At 35.2% G+C, this 26989-nt stretch overlaps 4 protein-coding genes and 1 pseudogene across 5 annotated transcripts; all 5 read left to right on the top strand.

Annotated features, from left to right (window-relative positions):
• The first annotated feature begins 1600 nt into the window (after positions 1-1600).
• Positions 1601-7505, top strand: LOC111778324 (phosphoinositide phosphatase SAC2). Its single transcript, XM_023658074.2, has 14 exons — positions 1601-1963; positions 3172-3376; positions 3464-3629; positions 3774-3996; positions 4152-4228; positions 4511-4701; positions 4786-4880; positions 5050-5183; positions 5263-5388; positions 5461-5749; positions 5818-5939; positions 6020-6313; positions 6939-7013; positions 7085-7505. The coding sequence occupies exons 1-14, from the start codon at positions 1901-1903 to the stop codon at positions 7179-7181; spliced, it is 2157 nt and encodes a 718-aa protein (XP_023513842.1). The 5' UTR covers positions 1601-1900; the 3' UTR covers positions 7182-7505.
• A 1530-nt stretch (positions 7506-9035) lies between these two features.
• Positions 9036-15025, top strand: EDA25 (CCAAT-binding factor). The gene is made up of 16 exons (XM_023658938.2): positions 9036-9761; positions 10413-10488; positions 10580-10699; positions 10929-11004; positions 11198-11266; positions 11367-11447; positions 11594-11665; positions 11762-11854; positions 12199-12348; positions 12491-12574; positions 12666-12809; positions 12961-13050; positions 13162-13244; positions 13327-13698; positions 13799-14021; positions 14148-15025. Exons 1-16 carry the CDS (start codon positions 9095-9097, stop codon positions 14802-14804), a joined length of 3057 nt encoding a protein of 1018 aa, XP_023514706.2. The 5' UTR covers positions 9036-9094; the 3' UTR covers positions 14805-15025.
• A 1353-nt stretch (positions 15026-16378) lies between these two features.
• LOC111779341 (auxin-responsive protein SAUR78 pseudogene) lies at positions 16379-17335 on the top strand (annotated as a pseudogene).
• A 5701-nt stretch (positions 17336-23036) lies between these two features.
• Positions 23037-24563, top strand: LOC111778300 (uncharacterized). Of its 2 annotated transcripts, none has more exons than XM_023658033.2 (6): positions 23037-23297; positions 23378-23471; positions 23548-23621; positions 23761-23826; positions 23903-24121; positions 24198-24563. In XM_023658033.2, the coding sequence occupies exons 1-6, from the start codon at positions 23193-23195 to the stop codon at positions 24270-24272; spliced, it is 633 nt and encodes a 210-aa protein (XP_023513801.2). In that variant the 5' UTR covers positions 23037-23192; the 3' UTR covers positions 24273-24563. The 2 variants fall into 2 exon arrangements, with proteins under 2 accessions (XP_023513801.2, XP_086975092.1); XM_087118966.1 differs by having other exon boundaries at positions 23040-23297; positions 23703-23826.
• A 964-nt stretch (positions 24564-25527) lies between these two features.
• On the top strand, positions 25528-26978 carry LOC111779056 (dormancy-associated protein homolog 4). The gene is made up of 3 exons (XM_087118890.1): positions 25528-26052; positions 26223-26294; positions 26740-26978. The coding sequence occupies exons 1-3, from the start codon at positions 25794-25796 to the stop codon at positions 26775-26777; spliced, it is 369 nt and encodes a 122-aa protein (XP_086975016.1). The 5' UTR covers positions 25528-25793; the 3' UTR covers positions 26778-26978.
• The last annotated feature ends 11 nt before the right edge of the window (positions 26979-26989 follow it).

A 26989-nucleotide genomic window follows, 5' to 3' on the forward strand; every position in this document is an offset into this window, starting at 1 on the left:
TTTTTTTTTTTTTTTTTTAATATTTAAATGGTGAAATACATACAAACTTTGAAAAGAAATTATTTATTTGGTTATAATTAATTTCACCTATATTTTTTAATGTCAAATAGGGTGATTAATAATAAAAGATATTAATTGTTTTTATTTAAAATATTGAAAATTATAAAAAAGAAAATAAGTTATGTTTCTCTCTAATTTTTTTAACCCAATTTCTCTATCAAATTATTGTCATAGCAAGCTGTTCATTTAAATTATTATTAAAAAAATCAATTTTATAATATAATGTATAGTCTTCAACTTTCATATCTTATATACAAATAAATTATTATAATTTTTTTACTAAATAATCCAAATAAAATCAAAATGACATACGAAAAAAATAAAATAACTGGTTGGATGTGAGTTGTCTAATATTATATATAGTTTATTATTTATTTAAAAAATTAAGTTTAATAGAGTACTCAACAAGTATATTTAATAAATATATATTAATATATTTAAAGTAACTCCTCCTTATTATTTGGAAATAAAATATATATAATTCAAATTTTATATATATAATATATATGATTATTTATTTATTCTATATTTTTATTCTATGTATCAAAAAAATTTATGCAGCTATTTATCCGTTTTTAATTTGAAAATAGTTTTTTAAAATTTATTTAATAATATATTTTAAAATGAGAACAATAAATTTATATTACAATTTTTTTAAAAAAATTACCTAATGTCTGAAAATTAATTTTATGCTTAATAAAATTTTAAATTTGTAAAAAAAAAAATAATTTATCCCCTCAATATAAATTTAATCTTTTTTATATTCAATTTCAGCGTGAAATTTTAATTTTATGTCACAATAATGAATTAAAAAAATTCAAAATTCAAAATTTAGTGTATTAAAATTGTAATTTTGATAAGATGAATTTTTTAAAAAAATTACATATAAAAATTTAATTTTATGTTCATATATTATTTAGCATAAAAAGGTGGTTAGTAAGCAAATTTAAGAACGAAAAAAATAAAATAAAATAAAACTATCGTTATCAAAATTAGAATTTTAATATAAAGACGAACCACAACACAGCAAAGTTATTTAAGAGATTGACCAAACAAAACTTTATTAAATAAAAAAGAAAAAATCAGTTGACCAAGCAACTTGGTCTCACATCATCCTCCAATTATACTCAGCCACGTAACAAAATAAATATTTAAGAATAAATTAAGTGATATTATGATTAAATCATATAATAATTTATTGTCTAATAATTATAAATAGAGTATATGGATTTCACAATCCTAACTAATTTATTAAAAAAACTAAAAATAAAATAAAATAAAAAATGGAATTTAAATGAAAGACTGGGCCTAACCCATTCAATTAAGGAAAATAAAAATGAAATAAAATAAGGAATTTTTATTTGGTATAAAATAAATAAATAAATAAAATATATAAACAAACAAAACTGAATCATAATCAGAAAGTTTGCTTCCCGCGGTTGGAATGGTGAGCGACCATCGTTCATCTTTCCTTTTTCTGTTTTCGTTGTTTTTTTGTTTTTTTAGTTCTCGTTCTAAATTTTGGAGTTTCCGTTTGATAGGATTTTTAGTTGGTTAATTTATTTTTGGTTATAATCGATTAACGTTTAACTCTGGAATTAGTTTTACAATAGAGATTTGGATTCCAAATCCTTCTCGCCTTCTTCCAAATCTCATTGTAAATGCATTTGTGGCGGGAAGGTTTAGAGGTTTTGTGTATTGCTGGGAAGCTACGGAAGGATTTTGCGATTTTCGACTTTTTTTTTTTTTACGTTAATCGACGATATCCTTGCATCGAGCAGCATTGTTTGTAATTGTTGTTGATCGAGCTCCAGCAATTTGTAAATAGGTTTAATTGTTAATGGAATCGTCGGACTCCAGCATGTTCGACGTTCAGAAATTCTGGCTCTACCAGACATTTGCGGTATGATTTTCTTACTCTTCTTTCTCTTCCTGTTGCGAAGCTGCACTGGCTTGTTTGAAATCGTATAGTTGTGTTGATTTAATTCACATGTGTACATTTTTTTTGTGTATCGACGTTTTGGAATGCTGCATTGTATTTTTGAAGCACGAATTTCATCCTATCGAATTGCGTTGGTTGAAAAATGGATTCGGAAGTTTAATTTAGTATGTGTTTGCAGGATAATTACCTTTTTAAAAGTATTTCTCCCTCAAACCTTAATTTGTTCATGACGTTGTAGGATAAAGTTGTTTCTAATTTAGAGAGTGAGTTTGTATGCGATTCTATTGAACAATCATCGTTCAAACGAACCGTATGCCAATTGAATGAAACAAAAATGGAATTGGCTTCTATTGATGCTTAAATTGAGCATAGGAGTCATTTCCTTTCTGTATTCGTTGAATGATTTTAAACTGGAGATCGTAAAGGACGAAATGCTTGTTTAAGAATATGCCATACCTTGCCTGAAAATAAATTTAGGCTCGGACTTTTATGTACTTTTTAGACGGCAACTTTTGGATGAAAGTAATGCTAGAATCAATGGTTGGTGGTCTTTGTTATAGACTTATATGACAATAATGACATTAAATATGTGCAAGTTCATGTGAGACTCGGCCTGACGAGATTCTTCATTCAATGCTAGAAATTCCTATAAAGTTATTTTCTGTTTCTTTACGTTAAATGAACTCGAGTTTTTAAGTTTTGGACCCAACAGCTTCTTCCCCTATAGTGCTCCTGCTATCTGTTACCGGTTTCTGGCTAATAAAATTCTAGTTCATTGAAAAATATAATTGCCTTCCATTTTTTGCATACAAGTATAGGTAATGATTTGAGAATATACCATCCGCTAAGATTCATGTCTCTCCACAATAGTATGATATTGTCTACTTTGAGCATGAACTCTCATAGGTTTGCTTTGGACTTTTCCCAAAAGGCCTCATACCAATAGAGATGTATTCCTATGTGGGACTCCCTCCCAACAATCCTCAACTCGAACGAAGTATACTATAGAGCTTCCCCTGAGGCCTATTGAGCCCTCGACACAATCAACCCTCCATGTGGAATGTAATGTGTTGTAATTGACAGCCGAATATCCTCTGATGTTGCTGGTTTTTGTAAAATGGTTGAAAATTAAAATATTAATCCAAGTTCACAATGTGATTATAATACAGCGTTATTACGTAGTGGGAAGAGGTAGGAAGAGAACAGTGTGGAAGTTGTTTTCAATTGACAGAATGGAGCCTTCTGAGCTTAACATTTTTGAAGATCATACAACCTATACCACGGAAGAGTGCTTCGATCTTCTGAAAAGAATACATCAGGGGAACAGGTCTATGGGTGGACTCAAGTTAATATCTATTGGCTATGGAATAGTCGGTAAGCTTTCAAGCCTATGTTATTTTCTTTCTTTTTTTTGCTATCATCTCAATGTTTTTATTGTTCGTCCTTCTTGGTTTAACTTAGGATTCATAAAGTTTAAAGAACCATACTACATGCTGATGATAACAGAGAGAAAGAAGATAGGGTCCATGCTCGGGGCAAAAGTATATAGCGTTTCTAAGAGCATGATGGTTATAATTCCAAATCCTGTTGTGCGCTCTAAACTGGCTTATTGCAGTACCGAGAAAAGGTGCACTTCCATGTTCTTTTTTGAAAGACTTCTATCAGCCTTCGAATCTGAATGACTGGATGGAAAGTGTTCACTCATTCCTTTAATTACTAACCATTTTTACATTTTCCCCCATACTAATTCATTTTGTTCCTTCTAAAGCAGATATCAAAAGCTTCTTAACTCGGTAGATCTCACCAAAGATTTCTTTTTCAGCTACTCATATAATGTTATGCGTAGCCTTCAAGACAATTTAAATAGAAATAAAACAGATCAAAGTGTTTATAAATCAATGTTCGTGTGGAATGAATATTTAACTAGAGGCATTCGAAAGCAGCTCAAGAACAATATCTGGACAGTTGCTTTAGTGTACGGCTTCTTCAAACAGGTATGCAACACCATTTTCTTTTCAACTTTTTTTTCTAAATAAATAGAAACGAAATTTTTAAAAACATGTTTCGAATAGAAACTATTTTTGTCATTATTTTTGCTAATAAAAATTCGTTTTCTATAACTTTTGATTACATGTTTCGAACATTGCAGATTAAACTTTCCGTATCTGGCAGGGATTTTGATTTGACTCTCATTGCCCGACGTTCACGTCATTACGCCGGCACTAGGTATGCATTTTGGAATTTTATATGGATCTAAAATAAATAAATAAGTTTGAAAATGTTAAGAATCACCGTTCTCTACGATAGCATGATATTGTGCACTTTAGCATGATATTGTCTACTTTAAGCATACCATTTAAGATGTATTCCTTATTTATAAACTATGATCATCCTCTCAATTAGACGACGTGGGACTCCCCACCAACCGTCTTCAACAAAAAAAAAAAAAAAATTGTTTAATAAAATTTAAAATTTGTATTATGATTATTCAAAAAAAAATTTATTCAGATTTTTAAGACGAGGGGTAAATGAGAATGGAAAAGTTGCAAATGATGTTGAGACAGAACAAGTTGTTAGTGAGGATAGAGCTGAAGGACGAACAGTGCAAATAAGCTCCATCGTGCAGAATCGAGGCTCCATTCCAGTTTTCTGGTCCCAGGAAACCTCGTTATTGAAAATATTCAATCCAGTTGTTATAAGTAAGCGTTGCCTAAACCTTTTTCTTTTAGTTTATTTCACTGTTTATTATTTTCCTTATACACTACCGATCTCTTTACCCCCAGTACCAAAGCAAGAAGATTACAAAGCCACAAAACTTCACTTCAAGAATCTTGGCGACAGATACGGAAACCCTATAATCGTCTTAGATTTAACAAAGGTAACTCGTTTTTCTTTTTGGTTTAAAATTTTATTTTTAACCATGTAAATATTTCAAAATTATTATTGTCTAAATATCGTATTTTAGACTTAATCTAAGCGTTGTAATGTCCATTTTTGGTCGAGAATTATTACATATTTTTATTTGAAGTATACTTTGTAATACGCAGACGCGAGAAAAGAAGCCTAGAGAAACTCTACTGCATGCAGAATATGTAAATGCTTTAGGATGCATCAATGCGGAGCGTTTAGAGGAAAATCGTCTAAAATTTCTTCAGTGGGATTTGAAGCAACACTCAAGATGGTTATCTTTATTTTCCTCTTCACACAAATATTTATTATTTCTAAACTTAAACAACAAAAAGATCATTCACTTTTTGCAGCAAAGCTATCGTGGTGTTGTCAAAGCTAAAAGAATTGACGAAGTTAGCAGTGGAATTGAATGACACATTCCATTGTCAAGTGACTCGAAGCTCACCATTAGAGGGCTCAACTCGACCCTATCTCGAGTAAGTTTCAAGATATCTACTCGAAATAACTTGAATATAGTTCAACCGGTAAAAACAGAACTTGTGGTGCAGGGATGTAAATATTAGCGAGAATGCAAATAATGGTAGATGTAATGTAAAAATAAAAAGGTTTCAAAAGGGAGTTCTGAGGACGAATTGCTTCGACTGCTTGGATCGAACAAACATCGCTCAATATGCTTACGGGCTTGCGGCTCTAGGATATCAGCTTCAAACTTTTGGGTATTTAGAATCCCCAGATATTGATCTGGATGACCCTCTTGCAAGGCACTTGATGGATATTTATGAGATTATGGGCGACAAACTTGCTCTCCAATATGGTGGTTCACCTGCCCACAATAAGGTAATATAATACTTTTAAAGCCTTCAATCTTCAACTTTCATTTATGAACCGGTGTTGTTTTGTTACAGTTGTTTTCTGAGAGAAGAGGACAATGGAAACCAACGATCGAGTACGTTGATATCATTAAAACTTTTCAAAGATTTGTAAACAATGTGTATATGGACGAAGAGAAACAGAACGGCATTGATCTGTGAGTCAGTCTGGCCTCATTCATTTGTTACAAATATGGTAGAAGAAACTGAAGTGGATCTTGTTTGAATCTGGTGGCAGGTTTTTGGGGAACCCTCCCCCTCAGAAACGCATGCTCGTGCTGGATCCTGTCAAGCATAGTAAATGGAGATCCACCATGAAAAGGTCGCTTTCAGACAGCAATATTTTCGTGGAGAACGACATTCTCGCAGCCAAACAACTTCTGCGCCAAGAATCTATGGGACATAACAAATGTCTCGTAGAATTAATGCCAGAAATCCCAAATTATTGCAGATACACAAGCCCAGAATTTCCCGAGGTGGTTTCCGCTTCTGAATCCATGGATTCTGGTAACGAAGAAATAGATCAAGAAAGGTAATATTTTTTCATAGTTTCGAGTTATTGTTCCGTTAGAAACCACGACTCTCCACAATAGTATGAAGTTTTCATAGTCTCGTAGAAATGGACTCCTTAATTAGTTGATCTGGGACTACTTTCTTAATAATCTTCAACAATCCTCTCATCGAACAAAGTACACCATAGAGCCTTAATTAAGGCTCGACTCCTTCTCTGGAGCCCTCGAACAAAGTAAAGTACACCATAGAGCCTTAATTAAGGCTCGGCTCCTTCTCTGGAGCCCTCGAACAAAGTACGTCCTATGTTCGACACTTGAGTCATTTTTTACTAAACCTTCGAGGCTCACAACTAATTTGTTCGACATTTGAGGATTCTATTGACATGGCTAAGTTAAGGGTATGATTCTGATACCATGTTATGAGTCGTGACTCTTCACAATGACATGATATTGTCCACCTTGAGCATAAGCTCTCGTGGCTATGCTTTTGGTTTTGCCAAGAGGCTTTATACCAATGAAGAAGATGTATTCTTTACTTATAAATTCATGATCAACCTCTTAATTAGCTGACGTAGGACTCATTTCCCAACAATCAGAGTCCAGACCAGTAAAATTGTTGAGTCGTGTTTGGTTAATTGTTGGCAGAACAACGTCGAGGTTTCTAATGGCGGATTGGTATTCGGATTCAGTTTATTCATGCGAAGAGGAACTATACAACAAGTAAGTTACAGAGAATCAAAAGTAAATTGCATTTTGTGTAGTAGGATTTTGAATGGTTATAATTTGGACAGAATTCTGAGCTTCTCAAGTGAGAATGGAGAAGATAATTGTTTTTCGATGTTTGATTTTGGGAGATGGATTACACGGGGAGGCACGTTTTACCTTTGAGCTCTCTAACCACAACTTTTAACTTTTTACCTTTAACTTTAATTTACCTTTTACCTTTAACTTTAATTTTACCCTTACCTTTACCCTTTTACCTTTCCCAGAGGGTGTAGTGTACATAATACAGTTGTAAACATCGGGGGGGAAAGTTGCTAACCAAGTTACTACCCAGCTAGGACAGATCCAAATCTTGTTGCTAAATGTATCATCTATGTATGTATATTTCTTATTATTTATTTTTAATCTATGTTAATATTTAGATGATTTAAGTCATCTTCATATCATTATAATGTGTATATAGAAAAAAGTATATATTTGGACGGGTTAGATACCCGTCTCTGTCTCTGTCTCTGTCTCTGTCCCCGTCCCTCTCCAACTCACAACTCAAACAAAAATTGAAAATTCTTTATTAGACAATTTAAAATATTAGGCAGAAAAATACAGAGTTAAGATTAATATTTTTTAATTTTATTGTATGAAGTATTTAAATAAATTTTATCAAATTGAGGCGTAGTTTTTTAGGAGTGTTGTTGATTGTTCCTTCTAACCTCTTATTATAATTACTTGTACTATAATCAAAATAAATAAAACCTTTAGCTTCCCATATGCGATCTTGCGATACAAATAAAAATTAAAAAATCTTAGGACATTATTGGAAATATGAGTTATAGTCAATATTTTTCAATTTTGTTATGTGAAATATTCAACTGGATACCTATAAATACCACGAAATACATTCCTATAGTTTTTTTTTTCTGTTTTCTTGTGGCATTATTTATCATTTATCAAAGTATTTCCATTGAAAACTTTTTTCATTATTTCAAAAAAGTGTCATTATTCTCGATCTAGTCTTTATTGTACTCACTAGAACTAGAAATTGTATGAGATGTCATGGTTAGATTACTAGTAATGACAACTTTAGAGGGTGAATAGAATTTAAAAAAAAAATATATATAGAATTTACTTTTCTAATTCAAACTTTTTAGATAATTAAAAGTCAAAATAAATACAAGCATAAAAATATAATTCAATTCAAAATAATAAATCATTATAAAAAAAAAAAAACTTAGAAATTAGTGTAATAATTTCAAAATTAAGTAAGATATAAAAAAGTTACCAATAATAGGTTAAACTCAATTTACCTCTGACTATTGAAAATTTAAATAAAAATCTTTTCAACTCTTTCCAAGGATTAGACCAAACCATAACACTGTCCTAGTTAACCTCCTCAACTCGATTGCTCTATTTATGAGTTCAAAGAGCAAACTCAATTTTTTCTATGACTTAAGATCTAATCCGTACAAATGTTAGAATTTTAAAAATACCCCACAACTAGATTTGCAATTTAAGTACTCACAACAATATTTTTACAATACAATAAAAATCGATTAAAAATCGTAGAAAAATTGGGTGTGAAGCAGATTAAGATTAAGAAGGAAAAAAAATGATGTGGGGTAGAAAATGTGTTTAAATAAGAAGAGTGACAATGCTTAATTTAAAATTTTCTTTTATTTAATAATTTTTTTTAATTTTAAATAATAATTATATTAATGAACGGTCATTGTTTTGAATATTATCTGAAGCACAAAACAAAGTCATGACAGCTTATGCTCAAAGTTCACAATATCATACATTGTGGAGAGTCCGTGTTCATCTAACTAATTATAGGGACGTGGCCACTTTCCTGTTCACCATCAGCGAATGGGCCGCCATAGTTCCAGGCCCATTCTCTTTTAGGGGTTTGATGCAATAATGGGCCGAACTTTAGGCCCAAATAACCGATAAAAACGGGCCATCCATCGGCCCAATATCTGATCCGAGACCTTTCAAACCCCCAAATTGTTTCCCTGAACTCGTTAAAACTTAAAACCCTGTCCCCCGTCCTGCTGCGAAAAAACTTCACGAGCTCTGCAACAATGGCGGCTAATGCAGCCACCAGCAAAGCTTCAAACAATACGGACGACATAGACACTCTCAAAGCCGACATAGCTTCATTCGCTTCTTCGCTTGGCCTCGCATCTTCAGCACCATCTTCAGGGTTCAACGATGTCGATTTTCGGAAACAAGGTCCTCTCAAGGCAATCAAACACCAAAATAAGGCAAAACGAACTCCACAGGAAGGCCCTACCAAAAGCCAGAATCCTAAATCTCTCAATCCCAAAGCCAAGGAACAGCCGAAGCGTAAGCCCCCTGTTCTCGCGCTCGACGATGGCAACGATAAGCCTCGAAGTTTTGATAAATTCAAGAACCTTCCGAAGCTTCCGTTAGTGAAAGCTAGTGTTCTGGGTGCGTGGTATGTTGATGCTGCGGAACTGGAAGGGAAAGTTATGGGAAATGAGAAGAAGATGGCATTGGAAAACTTGGAGGAGTGGAAGAAAGTGGTGGAGAAGAAGAGGCAGCTTGGGGAGAGATTAATGGCGCAATATGCACAGGATTATGAGGCTTCCAGAGGCAAGAGTGGAGATATTAGGATGTTGGTCACCACACAAAGGTCGGGTACTGCTGCTGATAAGGTTTCGGCATTTTCAGTAATGGTGGGGGATAATCCAGTTGCCAATTTGAGGTCTCTTGATGCATTGTTAGGTATGTTTTAGGGTTTTTGTTGTGAAGAACGTTCTACTTGAGATTTTGGCATGCTAAATTTTCACTGTTTATGCTGCGGATGTTGGTTTTTTACATGTTATTTATCTTCATTGAGCCTGATGTATGTTATAATATGTTTACTTCTTTATGGCCTAATGGCTAAATTAGGGTACTGGGAACTTTGTATTCTTTCTTTCTTGCATTATGGACATACATTCTCATTATAGAGGAGCATTTTGATTGCAGGCTTTGAACGTTTGGATATTTGTAGCTTGAAATTGACGAATTGTTGCTTTCTAAGCATCTTTTTGGGCTTTAGAAGTGATTAAAATTCCATTGTTTGTGGCCACCTACTTATCATTTAATATCCTACGAACTATCTTGGTGATCAAATGTTGTAGGGTCTCAAGAAGTTGTGTCGTAAGAATGTTTAGTGGAAAATTTAGGTACAAAATTTTAGGCTCTCTTGGATTGTTAGACTCGAAAGTGAAGATGAGTTTTGATCATTTGATCTGTTGTTGCATAATGAAACATGTTATTTTAGGCTTGTTTAGCACGGTCAGTTAAATTAATAGGGAGGATTTTATGGTTACTTTGGAGCCTTGCATCACATTTTGTTATGAAACGGTGTTTTTGGTTTGGTTTTTGAAGGGATGGTCACGTCAAAAGTTGGGAAGCGCCATGCATTGACGGGTTTTGAAGCGTTGATGGAACTCTTTATCTCAAGGTGGCGTCTTTAATTGCGGTATTTGTTGTGCAGTAATGGCATGTTAGTTTATGTATTAGCTTATCATAAACTTGCCTCTTCTCTCTATCAGTTTGTTGCCTGATCGAAAACTGAAGAATTTACTACAACGGCCATTAAATCATCTTCCTGATACAAAGGATGGCAACTCTCTATTGCTGTTTTGGTATTGGGAGGAATGTCTGAAGCAAAGGTACTTCGCACTTCAATATATTTCTGAGCGGAATGCATCGTTCTTGTTTGTTAAAATGTCAACTGATGTAATATTTTTACTCGTTTTGCTTACTATATTTGGTTCATTGTTTATTTCCAAAATAGATTTATTTCATCATACTTCTTAGCTCTTTCAATTGGAGCTTCTCTTTTCTTAATATCTTTTGTTGGGGACTTTCTAATTTCTTGTCTGATCTTAAATGTACAAGGTATGAGAGATTTGTTATTGCACTTGAGGAAGCATCGAGAGATGACCTACCAGCACTAAAAAACAAGGCATTGAAGGTTGTTTTTCTGACTCTAACTCAGTTTCACACAATCTCTTCCCACCTTTTCTCTTCATTGATTTAGTCATATTCTAAGATTCTTGGGCATTTCAGTCTCGGAAACAATAATATGTCATCGATACTCAACTTAACTTTATGAATAGGTTATGGTAAGACCAACCTAAAGTGCTTACATTTCATTATTGTTCCAGACCATTTATGTGCTGCTTAAGAGTAAATCTGAACAAGAGCGCAGGTTACTGTCAGCACTAGTTAACAAAGTGAGTTGAACAGCATTTTATTTCTTTCTTATTTTGTATTTAATATTTATATATTTGTAGATTATCATATTGCTAATATTTACATAATATTATCTTCCAGTTGGGTGACCCTGAAAATAAGACGGCTTCTAGTGCTGATTATCATTTATCAAATCTTTTGTCTGACCATCCAAACATGAAGGTATTATGTTAGACTTGGACATTGCTGGTATCCATCATCCAAGAAAATGATGCTTTATTTTAGGGTGGTTCTTTTACAAGTTTTTGAACCTGACAGATCAGCAAATAGTCTTTTTCACGTTTTACACAAAAAATGTTTTTGTATAGGCCGTGGTTATTGACGAGGTGGACACTTTCCTTTTTCGACCTCATTTGGGATTACGAGCAAAGTATCATGCTGTATGTATCTTTTACTGTGGTTTTCTATCCTGACTTTTTATATGAGATTGTGCAGCAAATTAGTTGACTGTAAATGTTTTTGTTATATATATGTAGGTAAATTTCTTGAGCCAAATGCGCCTCAGCCAGAAAGGAGATGGACCGCAAGTGGCCAAACGTCTGATAGATGTGTACTTTGCATTGTTCAAGGTATTGGCAGAATTAGTTTCTACTTCAGTTGTTTAATATCAATCTTTGCCTCTATTCTAAATATTTGGTTAAATTGAAATTTAGCAAACATAAAAATTTCCGATTGCCATCTTGAAATTTGAGTCATTTTAAAAGTCCTTGTTATCAATGGAATTATCTAATGATATGATGCTTGACTGCTTACTGGACCTTCAATGGCTAATTTGGTACGCATGACAGATAAATGGAAAAATAAGGTTGATTTATTTGTTGATCCAATCGAATCATCTCAAATATCTAGTTCCATTATTTGGGACTCATCGTATGGTCATTTGAATAAAATGGTTTGTATGTAATCATTGCAGGTATTGGTTGCTTCTGAAGATCAAAAGAAGCAAAAAAGTGGCGAAGAAGACAAGAAAAAAGCTTCAAGGTCTTCAAAAGACGTACAAGCAAAAAATCCTTTAGAATCTCATGTCGAAATGGATTCTAGGATTTTGTCTGCTCTTCTAACAGTTAGTATTCTGTTTATTTTCTTCAAAAAGTACACATTTTCTATAGTCAAATTCAATGTTTTTTTTCCTTTCCTGATACTATTTTTGGGAGTTCTCTCTCTGTTCTTGTTTTGAACTTTCTCACTGTGGGGATGTCTTATAGGGAGTAAATAGAGCGTTTCCCTTCGTCTTGAGCAAGGAAGCCGATGACATCATTGAGGTCCAATCGCCAATGCTTTTCCAGCTAGTAAGCTCGACGACATACTTCAATTTTATTTTAAGCTTTTCGAGGTACATTATCAAAGTGCTCAAGTTTCAGTAAACACCTGCCTTTTCAGGTTCATTCAAAGAATTTCAATGTAGCAGTTCAAGGATTTATGCTTCTTGATAAAGTATCATCCAAGAATCAGATTGTCAGTGATCGCTTCTACCGTGCCTTGTACTCGAAATTATTACTTCCAGCTGCCATGAACTCTTCTAAGGCAAGCAATTCCTTTCCTTTTTAACTTTGGTACTTACTGATTCTTACTTTGGAAATTTTAACAGCGCTCCATCATTATCATAATTTTACCTACCCAATCTTTTTCTACGAGCATCCAAATTTGAAAAAGGTCTTCATTGATTTATTTTCAGGCTGAAATGTTTATTGGACTTCTTCTGAGAGCAATGAAGAATGATGTGAACTTGAAGCGTGTGGCTGCTTATGCGAAGCGTATCTTGCAGGCAATTTTCATTCTCTCGTTCTCTTTCTTCCAATGTTGTTTACATTTTTGTTCTTGGGAGTTTAGATTTGTTTTGTAATTACTATATCTCAATCTATGATATGATGATCAGGTTGCTCTTCAACAACCACCTCAATATGCATGTGGATGCCTATTTCTCCTTTCGGAAGCTCTTAAAGCTAGGCCTTCTTTATGGTAATGCTGTTTGTTTCCAAGCGTCAATGGATCGATTATTCTAGTCCATTTCAGTTAAATCTAATACAGTCTTGTTTTACAGGAATATGGTTCTCCAGAATGAGTCAGTTGATGATGAACTTGAACATTTTGAAGATGTAGTTGAAGAAGAAAATATAAAGGAAACAAGCACTGAACTAAAAGAACATAAAGACGATGTCGAGCTTGTTCGTGGCAGTGATGCTGCTTCCTCCGAAAGTGATTCTTCTGATGAAGAGGATGAGTCACCAGTCTCTCATTCTGAAGACGAAATGTCAGATGATGATGGGGATTTGCTCATGAGAGATGATTCTAAAGACACTGCTGAACCTGCCATAAAAAAACCTGGTGAAAACAAGCCACAGTCTCACACACCTTGTAAGGGGCTGTCACTTCCTGGAGGATACAATCCACGGCACAGGGAGCCATCTTACTGGTAACTTGCTTTCTCAACAGCCATCATTTTGATTGCCGAATCTAATAAATTTACAGTTTTCACTTCTAATAAATCTAATTAGTTCTTAATGAACCAACAGTAATGCAGATCATGCAAGCTGGTGGGAGCTTGTAGTTCTAGCTTCTCATGTGCACCCTTCCGTCGCTACCATGGCTCAAACGCTTCTTTCCGGTGCTAATATTGTCTACAACGGGAACCCACTGAACGACTTATCACTTACAGCTTTCTTGGACAAGTTCATGGAGAAGAAACCAAAAGCAAGCACATGGCATGGTGGCTCCCAAATAGAACCAGCCAAGAAGGTGGTCATTTGACTTCGTTATTATACAGTTTTTTGCTTCTGATGCTTTCATGTTCTTTAATCCTGTCGAGTGACATCACAAAATGAATCGGATTTCGGTAGCTGACTCATGTTTTGTTTCCCTCAGTTGGACATGAACAACCATTTAATTGGACCAGAAATCTTGTCATTGGCTGAAGAAGATGTGCCCCCCGAAGATCTTGTGTTCCACAAGTTCTATACGTTCAAAATGAACTCCTCAAAGAAACCAAAGAAGAAAAAGAAGAAAGGAGCAGATGAGGAGGCTGCAGAAGATTTGGTTGGTGAGGCTGACTACAACGATGACGCCACCGAAGACCTGTCTGATGTTGACATGGTTGGTGGGGATGAGAGTGATAACGAAGAGATCGAGAACTTGTTGGACTCTGCCGATCCTTCAGGTGAAGCAGATGGTGACTACGACTATGATGACTTGGATCAAGTTGCTGATGAAGATGATGAAGACTTGATTGGTAATATGAGTGATGAAGAGATGGATATTCACTCCGACATTGCAGGTGGAGAAGATTTAGGTTCTAGTGATGAAATGCTAAGCGGTGATGACGACGACGACGTTGTAGGACAGGATTCTGACGACGAACCCAAAAAGAAGAAGAAAACAAAAGCATCCCCCTTCGCAAGCCTTGAAGATTACGAGCACTTAATTAACGAGGACGGTACTCATAAAAAGAACTCTACTAAAACGAAGTCGAAGTCAAAATCAAATTCGAAAGCAAGGAAGAGGAAGAGAGGCTCTCGCCAGTAGTAGGTAATTCCTAATCTTTCTTCAGCACCCACCCCCCATACAAACACAAAATGATAGAAACCAGTAAAATTCTTTATAATCGATTTTGGCTCAAATCGACACGAGCCAACATGGCCATGTTGGTTGTTTGGCTCTTGATATCAGGCTTGCCAAAATGTTCTCATTCAGAATTTTATTTGTTGTCTCCTATGATTCCTAAATCTCGATCGATTTTGTCTCAATTTCTCTGAAATTTTTGTTTGTTTCTTTCAAATTCATGAAACCCATATTACTGATTGATTGATCTCCAAGATTCCAAGCTGCAATCTCTGATTGATTAGTTCATTGATTGGATCGAAATGATCTTGTTTTGATATGATGATTAGTTCAATGATTGGATCGAAATGATCTTGTTCGGATATGATGATTAGTTCAATGATTGGATCGAAATGATCCCAATCTATTGTATGGGGACCGAGCTGTAAAGTTTCGTGACCAAACAAACACAGAATAAGGATAGGAAAGGCTTTAGTTGCTACAAAACAAATGAACCCAATAGAAAAACTCAAAAAAGAAACAAAGGAGGGGGGCGGCATTGTTTGTGCTTGATGAAACATAGGTGGCAGAACCATCACTTTGTATATTGGATAAAACCTTGTCACAGATTACTCTTTACATTACATCCATTCAACTTCTCTGCTTTCTTTTGTCCCTTTTATTGTCTTCTTCATTTGGACCATTCAAGGAATGCCCTTTATATTTGTGTCTAAAACTTGGCTTTCACTGCTGATAGTGTCTTCTATGATTAGCTATGGAGGTGAGTGAGGGCTTTCCAGGGTTGGATCATTATCGTTCTTTCGGTTTCGACCAACCTGTGGGGTTAGGAATCCAAACTTGAGACGGGATGAAAGTTGAACCCGATTGATCTTGCATTGTAAAATTTGGGGTCCGGTTGCCGATAATTGGGAGAAAGATCCCATATTTACTTTAGTTGATGTGTCACTAAGTCAAGACAAGACAAAGGACAATTCTATTAGATCTAAGTACCTCGTATCATTGATAAATTCTATGGCTTGAATCTTTAGTATTCTCTTATTTATTACCTGTGTTTACTATTTAGGCAGAATACCGTCATCCGTTCTTATTAAGAAACTGAAAGAAACGGAGGAAACGGAGGGGACTAAACAGGTACAAAGAGGGATCCACCTAAGAAGATAATTCTCCTTCCCTTTTTTCGGAAGATGGATTTGAATGATGTTTGGTTGGAGAAATGAATAAATAAATAAATAATAATAAACAAAAACAAAGAAAAAAGGGATTGAATGAAAGGCAATCAATTTTTTTTTTCCAACATTCTTTTTAATTATTATTATTTTGCAGGATTCCTTTTTCTTAAATATTATATAATTCCTTTTTATTTTTAATTCCCTCAATTTTCAACGACAACGCGGATTAATAATTTACTTAATTTTTAAATTATATTTTTTTGCTTAAAAAAAAAAAGAATTTTGGTTGTGATTGATGAAGTTGGTGAGTGGAAATCTTGTACGTATTTTGATTATTATGTCGTAATTGTAATCATATATATATAAATATAATTATAATTATAATTATAATTATAATGGAATGTTTTTTTTTTAAATTAAATATTTTAAAATAAATTACAGACAAATTTCCTTTTATTTATTTAACAAAATGCGTGGGCCATGCACGTAAAGTCATTGTTTTATATAACGAAGCTTCCTCTTCCCTTTCCCTCACCCTTCTCTAAACCTCTCTCTCTTTACAATTTTATGAGCCATGGTCAAACCTGGAACTCTCACCAAGCTAAAGTCAGCCATGAAACGATGGCCCTCGATCGCCAAGCTCGGCCGAAGCTCTAGCTCAGTATCGGTTGCCACGGTGAGCGACAGTGGTGCGGAGGGTGAAAACATCTCCAGCGAGCTTCACACGGTCTACGTCGGTAAGTCCCGACGACCCTATTTCATTAGGCTCGATGTCATAGCACACCCTTTGTTTCAAGAGTTGGTTGACAAGTCGTCACCGGACGAAGGTGGCGCGGTGGTGATCTCTTGTGAAGTTGTCATGTTCGAGCATTTGTTGTGGATGTTGGAGAACTCCGCAGCGCAATTGAGCTCGACGGAGGAACTCGTCGAGTTTTACACTTGCTGACTTCGCGACGGTGTCGGGAAATTAAATCCATAATCCAAAGTCGAATAACTAATTAAGGTGTAAAGATGTTGGTACCTAAAGTTTGTTCAGAAGTTGATGGTTGCTGGGATGTGTTTTTTTTTTTTTTTTTTCTAATTTTGTGATAATTAATCATTGTTAATTATAAAATATAATTCAAGATTTCTGCTTACGTCATTCAATTTTAATTCTTGGATTATTATGTCGTCATTTTAATCGATTTTTTATGTTACAATTAAATAAATTAATTAATTAACCAGAAATTACCTTTCTAAATTTCCATATTTACAATATAGGTCATTATTAGTTTATATTTGCAGTCAACCCCCCCATAGACTTTTTGTTTTCTTAATAATAAAGTGATTTGCTTAAACATTTGGGGTCAAAGTAGAAAATTCTTTTTCTTGTCACTATCACCAAAATTCTCCGTCAATCAAGTTAGAGATTCCCTTGTCTATTTCTTATTCATTCGGAGCGTTTGGCCCGGTACGTGTTCCTTTCTCAAACCAGAACAACTCTGAACGTAAGGGAATACCACCTGAGCGAACCGACTGAAGGGACTTGACTTATTCAAACCGAAAGATAGTAGCTTCAAACTCAGCCTATCACGAGTAGCCTCACTGCTTGATTAGCGGGGAGGAGCATCTCAAAGTATAGGGCAAAGGATCAAGCGCTTTGACTTTGTCTCCTAGGATCCACCACTGTTGGGTTTGAGAGCCGTGTCATGAGTGACCATCCAACACGGTTCGGAGAGCACTAGCCTTATTAAAACAATTTTCATGGATAATTTTTAATTATTATTTATCTTTTAATGAGTTCTCGAACTTTCAATTTTGTGTTCAATAAGTGATTAAATAATCTCCGCTCGTCGTTTTTGAAGTAGGTTTAGTCGTGTTGGCCTACCATAAAAGTTGGTTCGGTTTACGAGTTTGGCAAATGTGGGTTCATGCACAACCAAACACAAACACAATGATTTCAATGGCTATGCAAAAAAGAGTAATAAATAAATAAATAATAAATTAATGGGTTTTTTAAAAATGTAATTAGTGTTAATTAATTAAAGAGTCAACATTAATTAAACAAAACACAAATAGAAGTATGAAAGAAAGCTGTCGTGAGAGAAATTGTTTGGAGGAAGGAAGAAATTTGAAAATGAGGTTAGTCGTTTGATTATTGTGTTAAGCATGTATTAAGACTTCCACATTCTTAATTACGGCCCGGGCCCACCGCTAGCACATATTGTCCTCTTTAGACTTTCTCGGCTTCACCTCAAGGTAAGAAGGTGTTCCCGAAAGGGGACGAAACCCGTCTAAGATCCTGTGTGCCGGCTTAGTAGCGCGTAAACAGAAGATGTAGCCTAAGCTACACTCAATATTCAACCAACTTATCATCGATCCATTTATTCTTTCAACTTACTATCAATCAACCATGTCTTAGGTTCTCGTTGCGGGAGATCTTGGAACGTGCCCGGAAGGTTGAGTCTCATTCATAAGGAGTGGTTACAGTTCCATCAGGGGCCGGGAGAGTAAATTTTTCATTAGCTGCTTGACCAGAGAAGAGAGTAAACGCAACTACTAGGGAAAGGTTTCTATACCCTTACAAAAGGTGTTTCGTCTTAGCTAGCACTCGTTCCTTTCTCCAATTGATGTGGGACCATCACCAAATTCACCTCCCTTCGAGACCCAACGTCCTTACTGGTACACCGCCTCGTGTCTACCCCTCTTTGGGGAAGAGCCTCCTCGCTGGCACATCGTTCGACGCCTTGCTCAGCCCACCGCTAACAGATATTGTCATCTTTGGACTTTCACAATCTACCCCCTTCAGGTCCCAGCATCCTCGCTGTTACTCATTTCTTTCTCCAATTGACGTGGGACCACCACCAAATCCACCCCCTTCGGGGCACAACGTCCTTACTGGCACACCGCCTTGTGTCTACCCCTCTTTGGGGAAGAGCCTCCTCGCTGGCACATCGTCCGACGCCTTGCTCTGATACCATTTGTGACGGCCCTAGCCCACCGCTAACAGATATTGTCATCTTTGGACTTTCACAATCCACCCCCTTCAGAGCCCTACATCCCAGCTGTTACTCGTTTCTTTCTTCAATTGACGTGGGATCACCACCAAATCCACCCTCCTTCGGGGCCCAACGTCTTTACTGGCACACCGCCTCGTGTTAACCCCCTTCAGGAAAGAGCCTCCTCGTTGGCACATCGCCCGACGCCTTGCTTTAATACCATTTGTAACGACCCTGGTCTACTGTTAGCAGATATTGTTCTCTTTAGACTTTTCCTTTCGGGTTTTCTCTCGAGGCTTTAAAACGCGTCTGCTACAGAAAGTTTCTACACCCTTACAAACGGTGTTTCGTTCTCCTCCCTAACAAACGTAGGATATCACAAATTAAATACACTAATTAGTTTTAAGGTGATGATTTTGAAATATATGGAGAAAGGAAGGAAAAAAAAGGAACTTTGATTGTGATGACAGATCATAATCTCTTTATCTATTAAACAATATGGGCAAATTCATAGAATCAAATTAAAGGATTAATTTAAAAAAATATATCCGTTATTGGATTCGAACCTTTGAATTCTTGATCAGAGTGCATATAGTTTAGCTCGTTAGGCGTTGGTAGTTATTATGGTTTAATAAATTGTTTAGAAGGTGAGGACGCGTTATCCTCGATGAGCTCGATTACCATTGTGAAAATTTAGATGAGGGAAGGAACGAGAAAACTCTAGGGCAAGATGGGTCCAAGAAAAAAAATGATCGTGATTGACTCCACAAGGTCGTGATGAAGGGAGGATTAGGTCGAGACCCAATTCTTCATTTTGGCCTTTGTTTATCATGAAAAGAACATACTTTATGTATGCCTCTGACCCACAACGCTTGAAAATTTTAGGAATCCGCACAACAGGTATCGATGGAGTATGACAAAGTAGACTTCATAAAGCGGAGTAGTGTGTGATAAATGCAAACCGTTGAAGCAAAAACAGGTATCGATGCACAACAGGTATCGATGGAGTATGACAAAGTAGACTTCAAATGTCCAATTTTTGAATCAAAGTGTCGTTCGTTTTAATGTTACGAGTAAATTTGGACAAAAAAAGCAGATCGAAAAAGTTCAATACTGGACAACTTTTGGGTCGACATAGAAATATCAAGTCATGAAGTAAAAAGGAAGAAAAGAATTTGAGCCAGAGCCCAAATCTAACAACCGACCCTATGGTCAACTGCTCGAGGGGCACATGTTAAGTATGCTCCACGACTCGTAATACTCATATTCAATTTGAGTGGTATTGATCAAACCTCTTATGGAGGGATACGAATCACGAGTTTATAAACAAGTTTTCTTTACTCTTGATCTTGATCATCAAGGTAATTTGTTCCAAAACGTTCCCTTGAGTTGATTCCTTATCACAGTCCAAGCCCATCGTTAGTAGATATTGTCTGCTTTGACCCGTTCCATATCGTCATCAGTCTCACGATTTTAAAACGCGTCTATTAGAGAGGGGTTTTCACACCCTTATAATAAATGTTTTGTTCTTTTCTTCAACTGAGGTGAAATCTCATAATCCACCCCCTTGGGGGCCCACGGTCCTCACTAGCACACCGTTCATGGCTCTCATACCATTTGTAACGGTCAAAGTCTACCACTAGTAAATATTGTCCACTTTGGCCGGTTACGTATCGTCGTCAACCTCAAGATATTGTCCACTGGCGGCTGTACGTAACAGGCCAAAGTGGACAATATCGACTAGCGGTGGGCTTGAGCCGTTACAATTTAATGGTTGATATATTTTTTTTTGATATTTTCCAGGATAAGAATTAAAATATTCCCATAGAAATCCATGAGCTATTTTAAACTGAGTTGAAACACGAGCAAATTGTCTGGGTTCATATAGATTTTCGATAAGTAAAATTTGAGAAAAAATTTAAATTGGCTACTTACGTGTTTATTGACGTTTGCGTCCTTGTTTCTCGAGCTCTCTGTATTCAAATTTCTCCCGATTTTCTTATGTAAAGCCCTTAGGGAGTCTATCTTTTAAGAATACAAAGAAATCTATGAGAACGGGTATAAAAGAAGGTCAAATTGGTAAAATATCATGGTTGATTCATTTTCGGGGTGGCGTGACTTTCACCAACTTGCTCAAAATCTGTCATACTATTCTATTGAAACATATTGACACGGCGGTATTGGAAAGATTATCAACGGTACAAAAACTTATTGACTTGGAAACGATTCTTGTACTTTCAACATCATGGATCTCCCACTCTGCTCGACCTCAATTCACAGTTTCATAACTTTGAGTCGTATTTGGGACATATCATACCATAGTCCACCTCCATACAAGTCTGAAAAACTTTGATGATCATCGTAACATAAGCAATTATGGTAAGATCTATCCTTGGACTATGCTTTCCCGTTCGAGTAGGGTTGGATGTATGCACATAATCTTATCATAATACAACTTATAACGTGACATAACCTTATATCATGACATAACTTATATCATAGCATATATCAAACAATCATAAAACATGAACGTACATGGGTCACAGGACATGCGTCATTCATACATCATACGAGTCATCCAACTAAGTCAACTCAAGTACTTGGTCAAATAATTTACATTAGCTAAGAGTACTCATACTTACCTTAAACGCCTCAACGCATTTTGTAGGATGGGGTTTGAACATATTAGATCCAAGTTGGATCAGCTTAGAAGCCGGGCTGGAGCCGTTATAAAATGTATGTTGTGACTGAATTCGATATATATTTTATTATTGAGCTATATTAAAGTTAATATTTAAAAATAGTTTCTAAATATCTCAATTTAATCTATAAAACTTCTAAAAAATAATTGTTCATAAATAAATAAATAAATAAATTTTCTAGAACTCATATCCATTAATTAAAAAAAAAGTTAAATAAAAATAGATATTTTAAAATTGGGAGAATAAGTTTTAAAAAAAAAAAAAAAAAAGGAAAATTAAATTTAAGGAATAAAAAAAAATGTGGTGAGGAGACGATGCGCAGTAACTGACGGTGACTTTACTAAAAAAACTGAAGGTTGATGTAAAAGAAAAACAGAAAAGTAGAGGCACGTGAGTTTCCGGACATTAGCACGTGAATATGGTTGGAATTCACGTGGGCTTATGAAATCAGGCCATTAAATGGACCACTTTTGGTTCTGACCATAAGTTCTTTTGTTGGTGGGCCTTTTTTTTTTTTTTTTTTCCTTAAAACAAATTTAATTATTATTTATTAAAATCCCACTCATTAAAATGGAAAATCTAAAATAATAATTATTTATATAAAAATAAAAATAAAAATAATCCAAAAATTCGGATTCCATTTATCCTTTTCAGATATTTATTTTGTCCTGCTTTTGTTCTATCACCACAAATTCCGTTTCTTTTTATTTTTTATTTTTATTTTAAATAAATAAATTAAATATCATTATTTTTCCTTCTATTTTTGACAATAATGTCATTTCTTCTTTTTTTTAATTCGCGTGTTAAATGATTTATTTTTGTCTAAATTCAATTTTTTTATTTTCAAATTAAATCGGCATGAGCATTATTCAATGAATCTACCAAAATTTGTGTGTTTTAATTATTTTTCTTTAAAAAAAAAAGAGTTAATTTTTTAAATAAATAATATTTAGAAATAGACACGTGGACGGATTCCCAAAAAGGTGCTTGGACGTGGCCCCTGGCTTCCTGGTTGGGAATTTCAACATTTAATTACAAAGTAAATATTAATTATTTATTAATTTATGGTTAATTTTTTAACCAATAAAGTTATATGGTTCCGTATCTTATCCGGTAAATAAGCAAGCGGGACCCACAACTGGTTCTCAAGCCATAATAAATAAATAAATAAATAAATAAATAATAGAAGCTTCTGGTCTCTGGAGATGAGAAGAAAATATCTCTCTCAAATTCAATCTCAGCCGTTCATCTCCAAGACACATTTTTCCATCGCCTTAATATTAATTTCCCGAAAATATAATTTTTAAAAAAATTAAAAAATTAAAAAACTATATAAGGGCCGTGGTTCTAGAGTGTTCTTGAACCACCAAACCTTCTGCCAATCTCCACATTCGACATGTCGTTCTCGTTTATCAACATCGATGATCGTTCCGATTCGTCGTTTTACAGGCTAGAGTTTCTGTGAATCCTAGCTTATTTGCCTCAGTGTTTGAAGAAAAGCGAATGGCTGATAAGAACGAGCAAAACGACGATCTGTACGGCGTTTTGGGGTTGAAGAAAGAATGCACCAAAGCGGAGCTTAAGAATGCGTATAAGAAACTAGCTATGGTAATTAAATTACGTCTCTGTAATTTTTTATTTATCTTTTATTACTGTTTCTGTGAATTTTTTGTTCGATTTTGTGGTAGAAATGGCATCCGGATCGGTGTTCGGCTGCCGGAAACTCTAAGTTCGTCGATGAAGCCAAGAACAAATTCCAAACGATTCAGCAAGCCTATTCTGGTAATTTCACTTTCTTTTATTTATTTATTTATTTTAATAAATAATTATTTTAAAATCTTCTACCGGTGAGGTGTAGTTTTATCGGACGCGAATAAACGGCTGCTGTACGACGTCGGAGTTTATGACGGCGATGATGACGAGGATGATATGGTATGCTTCTCCACATGTTAACTACGGTGCTCCCTCGGTTATATTTGAATTAAATTAAAATAATATTTGAATTTTGGTCAGGGAATTGGTGGGGTCTCCTCCAAATGTTAAGACTCTGTTTGGTTCACTTGGTTTGCAGGGTATGGGTGACTTCTTGACCGAAATGGTTTCCATGATGGACCAAACTAACCCTAACCCTAATGTTGTAAGTCGACCATCTCATGATCGTTCATTAAATTAGTCGACCATCTCGTGATAGCCATTTTTATTATTGTTATTAGGAAAATGGAGAAGAAAGCTTCGAGAAATTGCAGGAATTGTTCCAAGAAATGTTAAACGATGACGTGGAGGGATTTCGACCGAGCTCACATGCAAATTATGTGTCGTCTTCGTCGTCATCCTCGTACTTCGAATGTTCGAGTTCGAGTGATAACCGAAATTTGTCGGGCATGAACAACACCAACTCTTTTGAGGCTCACGTGCAAGGCTTCTCAATGGGGGTTAGATTATGCTGCTTTGAATGTTGTTTGGCTAAGAATTTAAATATTTTATTTATGAAAATTATTGTGGATTTAGAGCGGAGGAAAATGCAGAGGAGGAGGAGGAGGAGGAGAAAGGAGCAAGAGCAGGAATTGGCGGAGGAAACGGTAGGACACTAAGGACAAAAGTGGAAAACAGAGATTTGTGGTGGGACGACTTGTCGGATATTTAAGAGACGACAATGGGAGTGGGCTTGGGATTGTCGTCCAGAACTCTCTGCCAATCTAGTGGAAGCTGCCATTGTTACAACGTGGGCGGAGGAAATATATGAACATAATTTACTAATAATTTTTTTTTTTTTTTTTTTTTTTAATTTTACCCCAATGCTATGTTATGTTAAATCTAAGTTACCAAGATTTGTGATCGGGAATCTAAATTCAGCATCTGATAGTCTTAATATTACTTTGCATCCTCTACGACATGGTCATATTACCTACTCCTTACTTTTAAAGAGTGAAGACTGTCTCTACATACCAACAAGACTTCTTTCAACATGCTTTGTACTGGTTTATTCATGTACCTCTCCTTTTCTTGGGTGCCACATGTCCACAAGCTTCTGCATAGTTATGTTACCTACTTCTCGTTTCTTAAAAGTGAAAACTATCCTCACAGATCAACACGAGCCCTTCCAGCATGGTTTATCACTATTATTCGGATGTGGTATCGGTTTATTTATATACCCCTCCTGTACTCAAGTATCACAGTACTTGTAGTATTTGACAAGCTTAGAGAGAATAATATCTTTCTTACCCTTGACCATTCGCGATAAGCAAATAAAATTTTTTATTTTGAATTATGAACCTCAGCATCTGCTTATGGTGTTTCACGATCAGTATTGGATTTGGAAGCTTTTAGTCGATACTTCACTCCATATTTAATTCTATCTTACATTTTTCTGAGTTAAACAATATATATAAGGGTGTACATAGACTAGATTAGAAAAATCGCTCGAACCAACCCAAAATTTTGAATTGATTAGGTTTGTAACTCGAACAACATGAATAGAGTTCACAACCCAACTCAACCACGTTAATATCAGCTACACACGTTAATGGGTCCGGATAAAAAAAAATTTAACCCAATTCAAAAGAACTTTAAAAGGTTTTTTTTTTTTTTTTTTTTTTTTTTTTTTTTTTTTTTTTTTTTTAATAGTTGAGACACTCAAATATGACATTTTGTCCATAATTAGAATTGGACAAATTCAAGGATAAACACAATTAAATAGTTAGATTAAATTTAGGAAGCACTTAATTATTAACTATAATATATATTTAGTAAGAAAAAAAAAAGCAAAAAATTCATAAATAAATTAGAAATTAAGATCTCCCTTTTGAATCAAGCACAGCTATAAAAGCCCGACCCTGATCAACCTTTGTTCTTCTTCAAACATTCCCTCCTTTTTTTTTCCCCCAAATCTTCTTGTGGTTGACAGGATAGAACCCTAGAAAATCCTTCCTCCTTCGTTACGTTTTCGATTCTGATTTTCTTTGTCTTCCGCATCTCTTCCAGTAGCTGTTTCCATTTCTATAGTTTCCATTTGTTTTCAGTTTCGATCCACAAAATTCTCGGAGAACATTCTATTTCGTATATTTGTTTGGTTTCGTGTTTTGATCTCTTGCTGCAGAGAAAATCATGAATACTTTTCTTCACAAGCTATGGGATGAAACGCTTGCAGGCCCTACGCCAGATACCGGCCTTGGAAAGCTTCGCAAGTATGATTCGCTTTCGGCCGCGGAATCGCCTCCGGTTAAGATTTCCAAAGATATTCCTGTAACTCGGAGCATCACCATTCTCAGGAGTAACTCGGATTTCAGGAGTAACTCGGATGATCGTAGTAGAAGGATGATTGATTTGCTCGCTGGAGAATCCTCTCCGCGGACTCCTTCTACTCGTGAGCTTTTCAGTTTTCGGATCGATTGGATCCATCGTTTAATTGGATATATTTGTATTCAGAGATTTTTATATATTGCACACGGAAACTACATGCGTAATATGTGTAATTTATTCGGACATTGGACCTGTTTGTAGTATGTGTAATTTTGTTTCTCCTCTTCCGTGCAGCTGGGACGCCAGAAGGTAATCCGAAGAGACTTGCATGGAGAAAATCGTCGGCTGTATCATTGGAACAAGACGGTTAGAAGTAATGAGTTACTTTTAGTTTTTTTCATTCACCGATCTCTCGTTCACAGACAAACAATTTGCATATCTACTGTTCACGGATTTGCATGCATCATTTCTTCATCTTGATCGAAGTAAGACTTAAAAGGATAAGGTTTTCAATCGATGCATTCCTCTTTAAACACATGCTTTTTGAATCATACAGTATGAAATATATTAGTTCATAATCTAATGAGAGGAAAATGTAATGTGAAAATCTTTGAGTTACTAAGTGAACGATCCATCTGGTTCTCTGTAAGGAATACAAATAATAAAATCTATTTCATTGAGATTCTGTAGTTTTCAAAAGGAATTGTAGAGTCAAGGTTGTTGATAGAGGCATCAAAAGTGCTCTATTTATTTGTGAATTCTAATGGAGACTACATATAAGATTAATGTTTAGCCTTTGCATATGTTGCAGGATCTCGATTAACACAGTCTTGTGACATCGATTATTGAAGGGGAAGCATCCAAATAATTTTATATAAATTATAAATGTATGTATCTGAGTGTATTTATTTATATCTTTGTATATAATGGCAACTGATCCAGCTACAGATATTCAATCCACCCCTTGGCATTAAATATTCTGCCCAGAAAGGGAGCACGGATTTCTTGGTTCTGTTTGTTCTTAATAATTTATAACAATACATTTGTGAATTATGTGTGTA

The sequence above is a fragment of the Cucurbita pepo genome, chromosome 17 (genome assembly GCF_057944985.1).
Source record: "Cucurbita pepo subsp. pepo isolate OVF chromosome 17, ASM5794498v1, whole genome shotgun sequence".
NCBI lineage: Eukaryota > Viridiplantae > Streptophyta > Magnoliopsida > Cucurbitales > Cucurbitaceae > Cucurbita > Cucurbita pepo.

What these genes read in the sequence shown, in the direction of transcription:
- LOC111778324 (XM_023658074.2), top strand. Translation starts at nt 1,901, where the DNA reads ATGGAATCGTCGGACTCCAGCATGTTCGACGTTCAGAAATTCTGGCTC. An exon ending in TCAACTCGACCCTATCTCGA is followed by an intron (nt 5,389 to 5,460) that starts GTAAGTTTCAAG and finishes CTTGTGGTGCAG; the next exon opens with GGATGTAAATATTAGCGAGA. An exon ending in GAAGAAATAGATCAAGAAAG is followed by an intron (nt 6,314 to 6,938) that starts GTAATATTTTTT and finishes AATTGTTGGCAG; the next exon opens with AACAACGTCGAGGTTTCTAA.
- EDA25 (XM_023658938.2), top strand. Translation starts at nt 9,095, where the DNA reads ATGGCGGCTAATGCAGCCACCAGCAAAGCTTCAAACAATACGGACGAC. An exon ending in GAGGAATGTCTGAAGCAAAG is followed by an intron (nt 10,700 to 10,928) that starts GTACTTCGCACT and finishes TAAATGTACAAG; the next exon opens with GTATGAGAGATTTGTTATTG. An exon ending in TAAAAAACAAGGCATTGAAG is followed by an intron (nt 11,005 to 11,197) that starts GTTGTTTTTCTG and finishes TTATTGTTCCAG; the next exon opens with ACCATTTATGTGCTGCTTAA.
- LOC111778300 (XM_023658033.2), top strand. Translation starts at nt 23,193, where the DNA reads ATGGCTGATAAGAACGAGCAAAACGACGATCTGTACGGCGTTTTGGGG. An exon ending in GATTCAGCAAGCCTATTCTG is followed by an intron (nt 23,472 to 23,547) that starts GTAATTTCACTT and finishes GGTGAGGTGTAG; the next exon opens with TTTTATCGGACGCGAATAAA. An exon ending in TGCAAGGCTTCTCAATGGGG is followed by an intron (nt 24,122 to 24,197) that starts GTTAGATTATGC and finishes TTGTGGATTTAG; the next exon opens with AGCGGAGGAAAATGCAGAGG.
- LOC111779056 (XM_087118890.1), top strand. Translation starts at nt 25,794, where the DNA reads ATGAATACTTTTCTTCACAAGCTATGGGATGAAACGCTTGCAGGCCCT. An exon ending in TCCGCGGACTCCTTCTACTC is followed by an intron (nt 26,053 to 26,222) that starts GTGAGCTTTTCA and finishes TCTTCCGTGCAG; the next exon opens with CTGGGACGCCAGAAGGTAAT. An exon ending in TGTATCATTGGAACAAGACG is followed by an intron (nt 26,295 to 26,739) that starts GTTAGAAGTAAT and finishes CATATGTTGCAG; the next exon opens with GATCTCGATTAACACAGTCT.